At 31.7% G+C, this 16177-nt stretch overlaps 2 protein-coding genes across 2 annotated transcripts in view; both read left to right on the top strand.

Annotated features, from left to right (window-relative positions):
* Positions 1 to 7641, top strand: part of LOC137930887 (uncharacterized) — a 40808-nt gene extending 33167 nt beyond the window's left edge. Inside the window, exons 3-7 of the mRNA XM_068774230.1 lie at positions 2321 to 2387; positions 3141 to 3208; positions 4174 to 4350; positions 4461 to 4833; positions 5889 to 7641. Coding sequence (XP_068630331.1) covers positions 2321 to 2387; positions 3141 to 3208; positions 4174 to 4350; positions 4461 to 4833; positions 5889 to 7342 — 2139 coding nt within the window. The 3' untranslated portion in view covers positions 7343 to 7641. The remainder of the gene's footprint in view (positions 1 to 2320; positions 2388 to 3140; positions 3209 to 4173; positions 4351 to 4460; positions 4834 to 5888) is intronic.
* Positions 7642 to 8013: 372 nt separating this feature from the next.
* LOC137931171 (putative leucine-rich repeat-containing protein DDB_G0290503) lies at positions 8014 to 15551 on the top strand (the record flags this gene model as incomplete). Its single annotated transcript, XM_068774578.1, has 12 exons — positions 8014 to 8079; positions 9773 to 10099; positions 10651 to 10714; positions 11365 to 11508; positions 11582 to 11871; positions 12327 to 12378; positions 12463 to 12575; positions 12789 to 12891; positions 12979 to 13091; positions 13592 to 13792; positions 14584 to 14954; positions 15386 to 15551. Coding segments are annotated over 12 exons (2010 nt in total), but the record flags the coding sequence as incomplete, so codon positions are not given.
* Positions 15552 to 16177: the final 626 nt, after the last annotated feature.

The following is a 16177-nucleotide window of genomic DNA, read 5'->3' as shown; positions in this document are numbered from 1 at the left end:
AAAACTAAATTTAGATAATATTTATTTATAGCACCATTACAACAGTCAAATAACTAAATATAACTTAAGTTACAAGTAAAATTAAACGCGCATTAAAAACTGTTTCCTCATCGTGTTCCGATGTATTCAGCAATATATAATTTTTAGAAAAAAAAAAACAATAAAGTTGAAATGATACAAAGAGTAACCCACTTTCGCATCGCCTACATCACAGCTGAACGGCATTTAGTAGCACAAATTATTCGTTAATAATAATTCGAGAGCGGGCGCATGACAGCAAGGACGTATCGAAACCGAGTGGCGCCAATACTGCGGCGAGCGCCGCGTAACGGCGAACGACCGAGCTACAACCACGTATTCGATCATTATTCCTTTACACTTTATTAAACTGCATTCTTAAATCATCGAAATACTAAATTCGTTGTTACTGTTCACCCTACAAGCGATCGACTATCGGTTTTTTTTTATCTCAATTACTATTAATTTCTAGCATTAATTAATCAATTTACACCGGCGTTAAGTGTTGTGAAAAATGTGTTGTGAAATTACACTATTCGAAATACGAAATGAGAAATGCCTGTTTATAACCTTGTAGGGTTTTTTAACATTGTACAGAACATCATTTCCGTTCGTCATCTTAAAAGGAAATGGTGATAAGAGAAGTCTCAATAGTGTTTGAGCCATAGAATCAAGTGTGCGAGGAGTTCGACAGTGGCTTCAGATATGAGCCAGCAGTGATTAAACTTTAACGCTCTTGTGTAAGAATGATTAATTGCTCGATGTAGAAACTATGCGCTCAACACAATTACTGTTGATCGATATAACTCAAACATTATCAGAAAGCATATTTTAATAACAAAAATCACAATTGCATGTTCTATGTTACCCGTATATAAATATCTTTTCGCAACTAAAATATTTTTACTCCCTAAAAGAAACGAAGCAGTAGTAACATATTACCTACGTATTGAGCGTCACCACGTTATGGTTAAAATTATACGTTTTAGAATAATAAAACACGTAAACAGATAACAGACTTTAATAAATAAGACAGTGCGTCAACTAGCTACAGAGAAGCACCACACGCGTACATAATACAATAAACTATTTTAGATTTTTTGAAGTAATAAAATTTAAATTGTTATTGTTATTTAAATCAACATAAATTCATAATATAATGCTCTTAATTTTTAAAAGCGTTATACTAAAGCTCAAACATTTTTATGGCTGATTTCATTATCATTTCAGCCATACAACGTCTATTGCTGTACATAAGCCTCCCCTATAGATTTCTTATAAGACCGGTAGGAAACGACCCGCATCCAGCGCCTTCTGACGATTTTAAAAAGATCGTCTGTCCCTTTTCTAAGTTGACGTCGTACCTGGAACTTGGCTATGCATAGTCTCCACTCTAGAACCTTAACTACTGGTGTATCGTAAAAAATATTAACTAATATTACTTACGATTATTTTATTGGTATTATTAGCAAATAAATAAAAACATATAATGAGGAAACCAAGTACCAGCATTTATATAATATATCAAAGAGTTAAACAAAGTAAGCTCATTATTCGTACATCGATGGGAATAAGTGGATCTGATCACAATTAATTGAAATACTTTATACGTGTAAGGAAAAAACGTCTCAGCATTAAACGATTCTGCGGATTAGAAATGGCAGGGTGCTGAGGGCAAACAATTTCAACAACTTTTCTCTTTAAAAAAAGGCTTTGATAGGATCAGATTGAAAGGCTAGTTAAAGCTCTTAAGTTACTTGAGGGAAAGCTCTTTGAGTGATCAGGCTCTAGGGTCCAGACCATCCCGATTCGAGTATGCCCGTAAGGCCAGAACCTTTACTTGCTCAGTTATTATTGAATAGTACCAGGGACGGAAGACCCTCCAGCCATGCTTCTGTTTTTTAATTGATGAAATCCTGCCTGTTATGTGGCGCAATCATGTATGAGCTCACAGCCACCCTTGCTGAAGACGGTTTCTTTTCTCGGTGCGGTTTAATGTTGAATTTATTTTGGCTTATTGTGAGTACGTCGTCTGAAAATTCCAGAACGTTTCTTCGTCTCAGAAACATTACAATAATAGAACCATGATAAACAAATACCGCCACGTATGGTGAAGTCCATTACCACGACTTCTCTACCAAAAGTACAATAAAAAAAAACATTTAGACCATTTTTTTGTCTATGAAATTACACAATTTTATTTACTCTGTACTTAAGATAAAGTTAACAATTTTCATTTATTTAATTTTACTTCTGTAAATTACCTCTTAGCCTAAAAAAGAAAATATTTTTCACGTTCCAGATGCGGCGGCAAGCTCGGATCTCAACAGGCGGCGCGCTCATTGTGCGTTCTGCTTCAGCTCTCCAAGGTAATATTTTTAATTAACTATATTCTACTTCCTTCCCCTTTCTAGCTTCATGTGATTATAATACGTATATACTTTACTGAAATTATAGATTGAATACGTTAACCCACGTAGAATCTTTTTAACAGAATAATGTATAGATACTTCAACTGATCTTGGCTCGTGGCTTTTTGTTTGTGTGCTTGTTAGTATGCGACTTTGCATTTGTTCAACAGTGTCAAGTCTAAGCAACTCGCGTTCTTATCATTTTGTTGTTACCAAATCCTGTAATTTAAAAGCATTTATTCAACCTGGATAAAGCCATTTTATTTCTAACAAACATTCAAACAAATTCAAAAACTTAAACATTTGTATCATTGTTTCAGCAGTAATACAAAAAAGATACTCGTATTTGCTCAATTATAATCTTTGTTTTATAATAAATTTTAACAAATCAGAAAAAATGTCTTCAAAATATGCAGATATATTTAATTATTTATTTATGCATATCGTTAATATTATTATCCTTAACATTTTTGCATATCTTGTGTAATTATGTTTATCATTAGTTGTTAGCTTTTAGTGGTAAATAACAAATTTTAACTTCTTTCATCTCTTTATCAATTACATATGTTGGAAGATTTAAATGTCTAAAAAAGTAAATATTAATAAGTAAACGAATGTACATTACTAGACTATACTCGCTAAAACCAAAAATTAATGAATTGACAGGATCATTTTATTATATTTAAACTGTCTTTTATTTGTACATTGCAGTTTGGCTGTGGTTGCTGATTTTTGTTTTCCAGAACGAATTTAGAATATCGAGGTCCATTCAACCTGGCGTAAGACAATTTTTATTATTCGTTACAAATTTTTCAATAAAATTACACTAGATAATAAAATATATATATATATATATATATATATATATATATATATATATATATATATATATATATATATATATAAAATAACACACGTACATTTTACCGGATGTTACAAAATTTTGCCAATTATCTATAACCTGTGAATCTTTATTCTAAACCAAGAAGTACCCACATACTATAAATATCTATAGGTACGCATTTCCCCGAAACCATTCAAAGTAAATCTAATCATATATCACAATTATTTTGGTTAATATTAACAATGCTTGAACGTTGATAACAATATCTGTAGTCTTTCATATTCACGGTCCAAAACAAATTTTAGATTCTTGTTAACAAGTTCGATCAATACAATAACGAAACCAAGCATTTCTGATAAAGCAATCTCATCCTATTCACTTTGTTTAGATAATTATCGGAATATTTATTTTGTAGTTAAATATAAATTGCTTATAGACACTTTAACACTTTTTATGTTCCCATAGTAATTAGTAAAATAACTGAACTAACGAGACGTGCTAACTCTAGGGTTAGCGGCATTACTCAACAAGTAAACTCTTAGCTAATTTCTAAACATCATAATCATTTCAGCCCTTTGGATGTCCACTTTTATTTAGGCCTCCTTAATAGATTTCCTATAGGACCGTATAGTATCGGCCTGCAAAAAGCGTCTCCCTACCTTAACAAAATCACCTGTCTGCTTTAAAGACGTAAGTTCCAGTCCATGGTCTTCTGTCTATAATCTTACGGCCCTAGCGGCGTTGGTTCTGCTCGTTTACTTACATTACTACTACTAAAATTTTAGTAAAGGTGAAAAACAAATATTAAACTTTAACAAAAACACTCACAGTACATTCTGATCGTAAAAATATTATAGTGGAATACCTCTAGTTTTTAAGAGCATAATGTTTGTATTACAGTACTTGGACTTTGATAATCTGCCTGAAACGAACTTTACTTGTGCCGGCAAAGTTATAGGTGGGTACTATGCCGATTTAGAAACATCGTGTCAAATGTTCCACGTATGCACTGTCGGCCAACAAGATGAGCCAATGGATATCAAGTTCCTTTGCCTCAATGGCACTGTTTTTGATCAGGTAATAACGTTTAAACAAAAATGTTTCGTTTGCTTTAGTTATTACACTTCCTTAAAGTGTTTATTTATTTTGATGAAATGTATAATTAATGATTTAGTTATTTATTCCAGGAAACACGAGTGTGTGAAAGAGTAGATGAAGTAGATTGCACGAAATCGGAAAAATTCTATAGCTTGAACTTAGAATTATATGGAAGCACAGCGCCACCGATTATACAGCCAGATGTAACTAGTAAAACTCAACCCAATCCTACGGAATCGTCAAATAGTCAAACTCCAAAAACCGATACGGATGATTTATCGGACCCTTTTGTAAATGAAACACCTGCAACAACGAATAATAATAAAATACAAGGCCTGTCTCCAGATATTTTGGATTCTACTGAAGACCCCATCCAAGACATTAAAAAGGATGAACCAAAAATTTCTCAAAGCACTTCTACACATACGCCAATTTTAAAAGAAGGTGCTCCTTTAAACGACGGTAATTTAGATTATTGGTTTCTTTTTGTAGCTTATAAGAGTTTTAATTTTGGATAATTAGGTCGACAAGTTAAGCAATGTACTAGTTGATTAGTTATAAGTGTAAAAGTTTTAGTGTTGAATTTACAACTCATTTGTCTACAAAAAGTTTTAATTTAAACCTATTTACGATCACCTTATGTCCTTATAAGTAAACGTTCCGTAACTTTATTGGAATGCAATAAGTCAATAATTTCTGGCAGTACAAAGTCTGCAGGGGCAGCTAGTAATCAATAATTTATTTTAATATGTTGTGTAGACGCTTTTTCTTACTATACCATCAATAAGCTATTCATAATCTCTGAAACCACTGATTGTTGCATAGAGTCTACAACACATTAATCGACAGTAAATGTGCAATACCTTCTCCCCTTGAAAGTTTTTACACCTATAACCAATCAAGCTGTATTCTAAAGTTACACGTATCTGTTGTTTTAGTGACTTTAGACTGACTCTGACTTACTATTTTTATGATAGCAGATCGTGCTGCATTAGCACGATTAGTTTAAAATTAATAAAAATAATCGGTTTTGTCAGCTTACTAAATAAATATGGTTTAAAGTAGTGAACCCGGATGAAAATATTTAACTATGAGGTTTTAACGATTCTCGTGAAATTTCAGATTAACACAATGTTACTTAATAACATATTACTATTACTCTTCATAATACATTGAAGGGCTGAGTGATAGTAACATGTTAAAATATGTTTCAAAAAACTTAACTTTAGAATAAACCCATTTTGTTAAAGTACGCCAAAAAGCTATACATAACTTAATTATTTAACATTGCTTCAATATTTATATAATATTATTTAATATATAAGCTTCAATATTTCCCTTAAGCACTTAATCACTAAAATATTTTAAAGTAATGTCGTTTAATATATATTGAAAATTTTCTTAGAAAAAAAATGGCGAATATTTTTAAGACTTAATTTCGACGACATTTTAGGTACTTAATAGATATTTACCCGTGACGATTAAAAAAATAAAATCTTATGATATATTTTTTTTAGAGTACCAAGATGAAGGAGAAACGGATGAATACGAGGAAGATTACTCCCATCATTTGACGACTTCAACTGTACAACCAGTAACTACAACCACATTAACATCAACGAAACATACAACAGCTAACGCTGTAATAACACCTACAACTGTAGCCCAACCATCTTCTTCCCATTTAATTAATACTACTTCGCCTGCAATGTCGCCGGCATCTCTTAATACACAGTCTTCTTCAACACCATCTCCTGCACCACTGACAACTATTGACCCCTCTCTTCTTTCTCCGCAAGATTTTATTTATCGATATCGAGGTCCGGGGTCGGAAGCTATTTCCTTTCAGCGTCAAAGTTTTCGCCCCGCCGATGGAGTGTTCATAACACATGCGCCACCTCAACAGTTTGATCATTTTCAATATGAATCCTCAAGAACTGCCCCGCGCCCTGTATCTCGCCCTACGCCATTTGTGCAAAGACCGCAACCCTTTAGAGCGACTACTTTAGACCCACGAGATCAGATTCTGCGCCCGGGACCTTCGTCTCAGTCTTCTGAGAGACATGAAACGTCCGTGAAACATCGCACACAGCCTTACCCATCGCCATTACCTCCTCAACATACGTTGCCATTTAATCCATTTTATTACGACCGAAAACGAAGTGAAGACTTTACGTCTGAAAAGGAAGCACCACCAAGTGCTCGTTCAGTGGCACCTCCGACTGCAACAGAACGACGTCTAACTAAACCAAAAAGTCCTCCACGAGTTATTGTAACCGCCAGTGCTTCAGTTAGTGATAGTAATGGAAAGAAATTAAACTATACGGTCGGTAACGTAGTTAGTGCAGTGAAGCCTATCGTAGCAATAAATTACGACGACTACAAAGAATCAGATTTCCCTTTCGATCCATTCTTTCTTGATGTGCCAAAATTAAATAAACGACGAAAGACAAGATCGAGTAAACATAAAAATATTTTCACAGTACCTGCAACTGCTACTGTGTCAACTAATTTATATTCAAAAAATAGTTTAAGACTAACATTTTCTCCAGTTGAAGTATCAAGAGAAACTACTACAAAGATTTTATCTACAACATCTGCTACGACAACTTCAACCGCAGCTTGGAATCCTGAAGACTATGTCGATGACAACTACGAACCTCACGCCTATATCCCGCCAATTCCTCCCCTCGCCGTTCTTGTATCCCAAGAAAATGTTAAATTTACTAAATTGGAAAAGCAATTAAATAACGATCTTAGTAAGAATAAAGTTAAGCGAATAGAAATATCAACATCAAACGTTGGTCCCGAGAAACAGTCCTCGCCGACGCCGTCTGCATTGCAGTCAATCTCTAGTCAAAGTGTGGGTATGGAGGCAGCGTCCCCTGCCACGGATGTAACTTCACTGTCAACAATTAAGACGCCTGCCTGCTCTTCATCGCGCTCAATTGACTGTCGGAATCGTGCCTAATAAATAGCTCATTTTATATGTAGATAAGTAGATGGATATTTAAATAGGTAGTAAATTTTATAATTTTTGCAAAATGGAAAAGCCGCTGCAATTTTTTATCTTTACAAAGAAAATTTAACAAAAGAACTAACTACAATGTCATTAGATGATTTTTATTACCTGGTTTTTCTTTTGAATTAAATATAAAAATAAGTATTATTGGATCAGATGCTGTAAATACATAAGAAAATCAATATTATGAATGTACCTTCCATTTTTCTAAATTTTTTTAGTATTCCATTTAATATTAAACTTCCTTAAAGGACATTTTGTACATATGTGTTCCAAAATATAACATTAGAAAATTTACGTTTTTTATTTCTATCAATCCTTATGAACTACTAATTATTTTCTCCTAAGTCCTTGAAATTGAGAACTTACATATGTTAAAAAATTTAAAGTAAATTAAAAATGAAACATGTTTTAAATATTTACAATAAAAATGCAGCAAGGAGTCCTGAATATATAATTTGAGATATACCTTAAAAACTCTTTCTAATATTATAATTAACAAACAACATATTTTTCCAGCTTGTTGATAATTAATTTATTTCGTATTGTCAGTTATTGACAGACCAACTAGATTGATATAAACTTTTAGTATTATACGAAATTATTAACTACAAATTGTAAAAATGTCTAACTCTAGCATTATGAGTGTGAGAGATTTGATTGAAATTGCTTTTGGAGAATCTAGCGTAAGTATTATTTCATACTTTTTTAACTAATATTACAAATCGTCAACCTGAGACAAAAATAGTCAAGCCAAAATATTCAAGTGTATTCTATGTACGAATTATTATCATTGTCAGACCTTTTATGTTCAGTACGTTAACTTAACAGTACAAATGATTTCTGATGGAAATAAACATAAGCACCATAATTCCGCTTTTTATTTTCATTTAGAATAATGTATCTAACATATTCCCTAGTTTAAAATATATATTTCCTTTACATTTTTATTATTATTTAACTTAATGACATATTCGCGTATCTAACAGTTTGTTCCATAATGAAATCAAAAATTATAGAGAGATGTGTGTGCAGAGTGAGTTTATTTAATTTGTTTTTTATTATATGGGTAGCGCTACTAAAATCGAAACAATTTTTGGGCTCTTAAAATACATTGTTTGTGCAATTGAAAGCTTAAAACTTTTACTCATAGAAATGTTACGCAAAGTAAAATATAAGACAATACTTATTCGATATATACGATTCTATGAACCTTTTCTATATATGTAGTAATAATAACAAACATAAGTAGCAATGTATGTAACGTAAGCAATAGAAATCATAATAAGTTTGTTGTACATTTCTCTCGGCTTCATAAAATTTTAAACTTGTTGTCTGGGCAACTGTGTACATTTCTACAATAAAATCCTATGTTATGTCTATGAATTGTCATATAATACTTATAAAGTTTATTTAACAGAAACCTCATGAACATATCCGATGATAGTTGAATGATTCCTCAGTGATAATAAAGCTCGCCAATTAACTGCTCTTATCAGGAATGTTGTGGAATGATCACAAAAAAAATGATTCGAGTTTGTTGTAGCCTCTTCTGAGATCATGGCATGTTTGTAACCATTGTAAATTTTAGTTAAAAGATGCCAACATAGGGAAACTCAATGTTTCTAGTTTCTATGAAATTTAATTGATCACTGTAAATAATTCTAATTGAACAATAACATGAATAAATTCATTCTATACACTCGATTATTAAACTTATTGTATCAAAAGAATATTTTTTGATTCCGTACTGTTTTACTTCATTTATTTTATAAAATCTTTTATACCACAACGCTATGTGACATTTAGTGATTAAGGTATAGGACATTGCAGCTAATGAAACGCACTTTCTTGAAATCCAGTAATTACTCTGCTTTCGGAGTTCGGAGATTGATGCACAATAATGTTTTTGAATTGCTATTTCGCATCAGAGCCTTTTCTTCTTACCAGCCGATAGACGCCCACTACAAGGAGTCAGCGCTACCAGCATGCAGCGAATTCCCGGGACCCTAACTATGTCGTCGGTACACCTAGTGTCACCACGTCAGACACTCACTAATCTATAAACCTCATAGAAGGCTGTTTATCATACTACGATACAATATTACGTTACAGTATTAAATTTTTGATGATATTGTTTTTATACATGTGAACAAACTAAACATACAAACGTAATTATAATTACAATTTTAAAATTTTAATCTGTGCCTCGCGTTATTTACTTTTACTAATAAGGACAATTATATTATGCTTTATTTTTGTATATGTAAAAAGCTATATTTTATTTCGATACCTAACAATAATAATTGACAATGAAAAAGTGCCTTATCTTTGAATATATGCTTTCTATCTTACTCATATCATTTAAATTTGTTTTAGGCTAACACCGTAAACTTTAAAATAATACAGACAGTTTTATACCTTCTCGCGCGACACCTTAGGGTATTAGAACGTCAAGTCGATGTTAGACTTGATAGAAAACTAGATGTTTCTTCACAAAGTAGCATTACTGTTACTGAAGTAAAAATGCAAGCTGCCGTGGCAAAGAAAAAGAAATCTAAATTGCCAAGTAGTGAAGCTCCTGAAACAAAAGATAAAACGGGCGATAAAAAGACGAAAACGAAAGATTTATCGCAAGAAAAACCTGCTCCAAAAACCCCGTCAAAAAGAGGTGCAAGCGATCCTGGCAACGGTCCTGAGAAAAAGGTAGGCTTAGTAGTTACTTTTATACTAGATAACGACTAAAATATTTTGAAGCTTATTCTGATATAGTCTCTCTCTCAGGATTACCACAGCGTTCTCGAAGAAATAGAAGAAAAAAGAGAACGAGAACTGCGTGTTATTCGCCAGGTCCTGCTATTCGATGATTCTTCATACATTATTTTTTTTTATTTGTAATTTTTCCAGTTTAGCCGCTAATTATTTTATACTCTCTTATTATTTGGTAAGCGTAATAAATTATTAGAACATATTGAAGCTTGTTAACCTAAAGGTAAGAGTAATTTGTATACTAGACGTGTTAAATTTTTTTTATACTATGATATACAAGAACAATAATTGTTCCTATTAACTCTCAAAAAAAACAATAAAAAATTTTTAATAACACTAATAGGTAAGGTGTTTATTTTATTCTGAAAACTACTGAAGCAGTAATTTTCAGAAATTTCTCTCACCAATGCTGGTATCTTTGGACACAATTAAAAATTAAAGTATCCATTAAAACTTCAATTCATTAAATTGCATTATATATGTTACAGAGGGTTCATTCGCGCGAAGAAGCTGAGAAATCTCCAACTCCAATGGCTTCTCTCGATTCAATAGGTATTATTTATTTACGCCGTTACACTATTTACAATTTTGCTATATATTTTTAATAATAAACGTATTTAATACATATTTAAAAAATAGTTTTTATGGCAATAAATCAAAAATCTAAGACCAGAGGTCTTCTATACAATTTTGTTCAAATTTTCTTTCTAGTCATAATCCATAGTCATAATTGGTTAAACAAAAATGTGGGTTTGGACTAAAACTTGCTTTGCATTTGCATTGTAATTATTCTGTAAAACAATTAACATAATAGTCCGCTCCAAAATAACATGTTACTCGAATATACAGGCCACGCCAACCCGGTTTGGTAATTTTAATGTATAAAATTATTTTTTGTATGTTCGAGAATAAAATTATCAAAGTACTGAAAATTGTTTTACAATCTGCATAAACAACAACTTCTATATACCAATAGAGTGTTCCTAAACTTGATTATTTTAAAGTACTTAAGTTAGCTGCGTAATTATTTAGTCCCTATTTGTATCGTTAATCCATGTTTTATTACATAAAATAAATTTCTGTTTTGTTTTTCCTTATGCTAGAAAAACATAGAATGTGCAATGTAATATGTAAATTTCCCGAATTGACTTGGTATTATATCCTTGCAACGCCATTACAATTATTTAAACTTTCGTCCACAGAGATGCAGTACGAAAAGTTATTAGTTGGTATGGTAATTTTTACTGAAGTTTTCTTTTGTAATTTTAACTTCCAAGGTACATGGTTTTATTATATTTTGTCATTTTTAGTTGAAAGAACATCTTCTGATGATGCAAGAATTACAGGTAGTTTAATTTTCATTTAAGTTTACATAAATAGTTTTTGGTGATTATTTTACTTAAAGTGTATCTTCTCTAGATGAATCGGAAAAGAAACCACGAAAGCTGTCAGTTGTTACGCAAGTACAGTTTCAAGAATTAGCAGAAAAAGTGCGAGAACTACAAAACCAAATAGGGAGCTATAATTCAGCCACTTTTCCAGAAAATATTAAGCTAATGCAGGAGCTTCGCAAAGGCGCTTCATTGACTGATGCCATGGCAGCATTACAAATGTCTGCACGTCTTGAAGCAGCAGAAAAGACTTTGGAACAAATGTTATCACTAATAACTACTTTGGCTGCTTCAACACCTGGAACAGATTTGTATGAGGTATTTTTATCAGAAAATAGTTTTTTCTTTTTCATTAATTAATTTTTGTACCATGATGTTGAATGTACTTTTACCAAAGTATTTTATTTAATTTTTAAGTCTCGCAACAAAAAACTTACTTCTGAAAGTAAGAGATTACCCAGACAAACGATTTCAAAAAAATCTCAAATATCTACAAAACAACAGTCAAGTACTTCGAGAACAACAAGGGAATATGAAACACCTACTTTTAAATATACAGCACAAAGTGAGATCCCTGAAACAGAAGAAGGCGTAACAGAAAAGAAATGGATAACTTTTGACGATTTGGAGTAAAAACTATTTATTTTTTACTAAACTTTTAATATAAAGGTAGAATATTAACTTATAATATTAATATACACACTTGGAAATATTTTAGTCGCGTGTTACAAAAACTGCAGAACGATTTTTTGAAAGTAGTTACAACGACAAACAATGACAATACTGAGAATGCAAATAATGCTCTGCAACTCACTAAAAAATTAGGTAAGAATTAGGTATGCTTCTAATATTACAAAATTTATTATTAACTGTGAACATATTAACATTTTAATAAAAAAAAAAAAACAGAAATAAAATTAGAAGCTGTTACTCATCTTGCGCCACGTATGCACGATTTAGAAACTCTTGTCACAGAGTATGCAAATCAAATAAATGATTTGGACACTGGTTTATCAGCACAGGTGAGGTTATATTGAAAATTTTACTTCTACATTATCAAGTATTTAAAGTAAAAACAAAAAATGTGTATTGATTATTGTTAGATGCAGTTTTGCATAATATTAGACACAATGTCGCTTTATTTGGTTGAAAAGTTAAGAGCTTCATATAATTTCCTAAGTCACATTGTTCAAATTGTGCAGTCATTATGATATTACTGAAATATATGTTTACAGATGACTAATTATCAAGAACAACTGACTCAAATGCAACATGACTTAGAAGTTGCTTTGGAGAACATGGCAGAGGCGCTAGCAAACACTGGGGGAGATACTACAGGTTAATCAATACTGTTACGGCAAAAGATTAGATAAATGAGGTTACAAACTAATAGTAACTACAGTTCATTTAATTTTATTGTTACAGAATTAACAGAATTAAATACCAATTTCTCTTTACTCCAAGAGGATTTTGACAGGACATTAACTAATCAAAAGGATCTACAAGAAGTTCAAAATTCTCTTCATCTTGATCTACAAGTACGATCTTACTAACTTTTTACGTTTCAAGTACATATTAGTTAAGAGGGATTCCTCTAAACTAATATATAATAGCTTACTCTCCTCCCCAAATAATAAAGAATATTTGTAATAGTGTGTAGAAATACTTTAGTACGCCCCATTATGTATCATCTATATTTAAAGTATATATTATGATTTTTTATTATACAATCGGTCTCAAAGCATACACTTTTTAATTAAATATGAGAAATAAGTAAAAATTCCTTTCACAAAAAGCAAATTTTACACCAATTTGTAATTTAAACAAAATTGGAATAATATTAAACATCATCATATATATTTTTATTGATGAATATACTTGAATTCAAAAGCTATACGAGTTAAATAATTTCATATCTGAGCTAAACAATTTTTCTCTAAAGTTTTCTTATTTGAGTAATATTATAAATCGTAACAGTCGTAAAACGTTGATAAGAAAACTAGTTGCACTTTACTCAGTAAATGTTTAAATTTGTCAGGGTCTCTGGCAAGAAATTGAAAAACTAAGGGAAATAAAACCCGATAGAGAAGAAGTTTCCGATGCCCTACGTGACAAAGCTGGAATTAAAGCATTGAACGGTCTCGTAACACAAGAACATTTTGATGCAGTTCGCGGCGATTTTCAGAAAAGTATCGGTGCTGCTTATGACAAATTTAATAATCAAGAAAATGTTTGGCAGGCTAGTTAAACATTTATTCGATTTAAATTTACGAAAAGTAATTGGTTGGCTTAAGGCTTTTGGGGCTCCTTTAGAAATCTCGGCTTGGGTCGTTACATAGCTATTTCACTGGACTGATAAGTCAGAGAGCGATCTATGATGAAATCAGGCACAAGGGCCACTGAGCGGGAACCTCGACTTGAACTGTCTACCAATACGAATTGTATATTCTGGCCCGTGGGAACACGGGAAAGCCGAACTTTACGATTTTACGATTAAATTTTTAATTTATCAATTCAATTACAATGCACAGTCTCCGTCCGTTTTCCCAAATGTCTTATTTCAGACATCTTTCGTAGCCATCGAAAGATTTCAATATATGGCACGCACTGACCAATTATCATTATATGTGTACATTATACATTAAATGTTCATATTAGTGCGTTAATATTTAGTACATAATTCGTCTCTTCATCAATCGTGTTTCTTAAAAAAGGGGTGCGAGATGAGAAAATGTGTAAAATCATGAAAAGACTTCTGACTTTCACTCTAAGATCTCAAAATAACTCATGAAATTACTCAGTAAATAATATTGAAAATAGTAGTAGCAGCATTTTCTACTTAAGCAGATGATCTGTCGAAGTAAAGAAAAAAATTATGTAATCGACTCGTTCTCCTCCTGTAGGCGATTTATTCGGAATTCCTTTACTAAAATCATCGCAATATGTGAAGCTGAACTTACTTGGCCACTTGTTCTTTGTTATTGTTATTTTTTATGGCGAAATTTAAAATAGTTTTTTTATAATTTTTAGAAAGTAATTGATGATATCTTTAGAGAACTAAGCGAAAAAGCTGATTGGGTGCAGTTAAATTCTCTGCGTACTGAAATCGATAAGAACATTGACATGTTAAACAGTAGAATTCAAGCAATGAGTGCAATACTCGGTGAACCCATGGCTGCTACAACTACAAGGAAACTGTTTCGTGATACGGCCTGTCTTTCTTGTTCCTCTCCCGCACACATGGAAGTAACAGAAACTGTTACTATGCCCAAGATTCCTGCTTTCCCAAAATCATCAGCAAAGCATGGTTCAGACGCTGAAAAAAGTTTAAGAGCGACAGGCGCTGGTGATCATGATATTTGTATCCCTGGTAAACCTGTATCACATCCATTAGATCCCAGGTGTGTAACATAATATATATTAAATTTTAATTAGATATATAAACTTAAAGTTAATTAAAATAATTATACGTTTACGAATTCCGGTAAAAGTTAATTGTACTACCTACCAATATAACACCTTTACGAATTTTTTAAGAGTAACACGACAACAGTTATATTATTTAAAAAATTTCCGTATGTGTAATATATATATATATATGTGTATATATATATATATATATATATATATATATCTGCCTACAAAAATAATTACCTTTTATATATAAAATAACTAAATATAAAAAACCTTTTAAAAAAGTTGTTGGGTAACCGTATCCAAATACAAATGTGGAATACACAGGCATAATTAAACGAAATCAAGAATTAATACTGTGACGGGATTTATTGTAATTATATACACTTTAGTATTTGAAATATTATGTTAATTACAGATCTGAATACTGTCACCGCTATTGTGGTGGGGGTAGTGTAACCCGACCAATTATGAAACACGTTCCAATTAAATTGGATTCCGCAATGCATATTGAATCTACTTGCGTCGGGTCAGATGGAAGAGTAAGTCTTCATGTTGTCCTTTTTACATTTAACAGATTATGAGCATACACTTTCCATTCAATTATCTTTACAGACCTACAAAACAGATGAGCCTTTACAACCATGCGCGCAATGTAACGAGGGAACTAAACAACCTTTAGAAGCCGATCAAGGTATTAAACTTTGTTTGATATTTGTACAAGATCCAGATTTAAAACATATACTCTACATAAGATTTAATGCTTAATTAACGTGACTTTGTCTTTGCCCTGAACAAAGTCAAAATTAAATGAACACTAGGACGTAGCACCCGGAGGTAAAATACACTTTTCTTGTATTAAAACAATAGAGACATTAGTATCAGTTCCTTATTTGCGCGCTTATTATTTTATTCCCACTTTTATTGCATGAATTGTTTCTAGAAAATCTTATTTCAATTACGTATTTGATTTACGATTAAAAATACTTTTCTTTCGTAGCTATTATAAAAAAGATTAAAATTATAAAAAATATTTCAGCACCCGAAGGTTTTGTGTCAAGAATGGAGAGCGTATCTGTAACACCAAGACTTAATATGGATGATGAATAATTTAGAAATTCGTGCAAAAATTTTTGTATTTGGCATAATTCAAAATAAACACTTTTCATTTGGACGAATTTTTAGTTTTAACCTGATACAGTAATACCCT

The sequence above is a fragment of the Battus philenor genome, unplaced genomic scaffold (genome assembly GCF_028537555.1).
Source record: "Battus philenor isolate CCGP_79_NKW_IND1 unplaced genomic scaffold, ilBatPhil1.0.hap1 SCAF_7, whole genome shotgun sequence".
In the NCBI taxonomy this organism is placed as follows: Eukaryota; Metazoa; Arthropoda; class Insecta; order Lepidoptera; family Papilionidae; genus Battus; species Battus philenor.
This window is presented reverse-complemented; position numbering and strand designations above follow the sequence as displayed.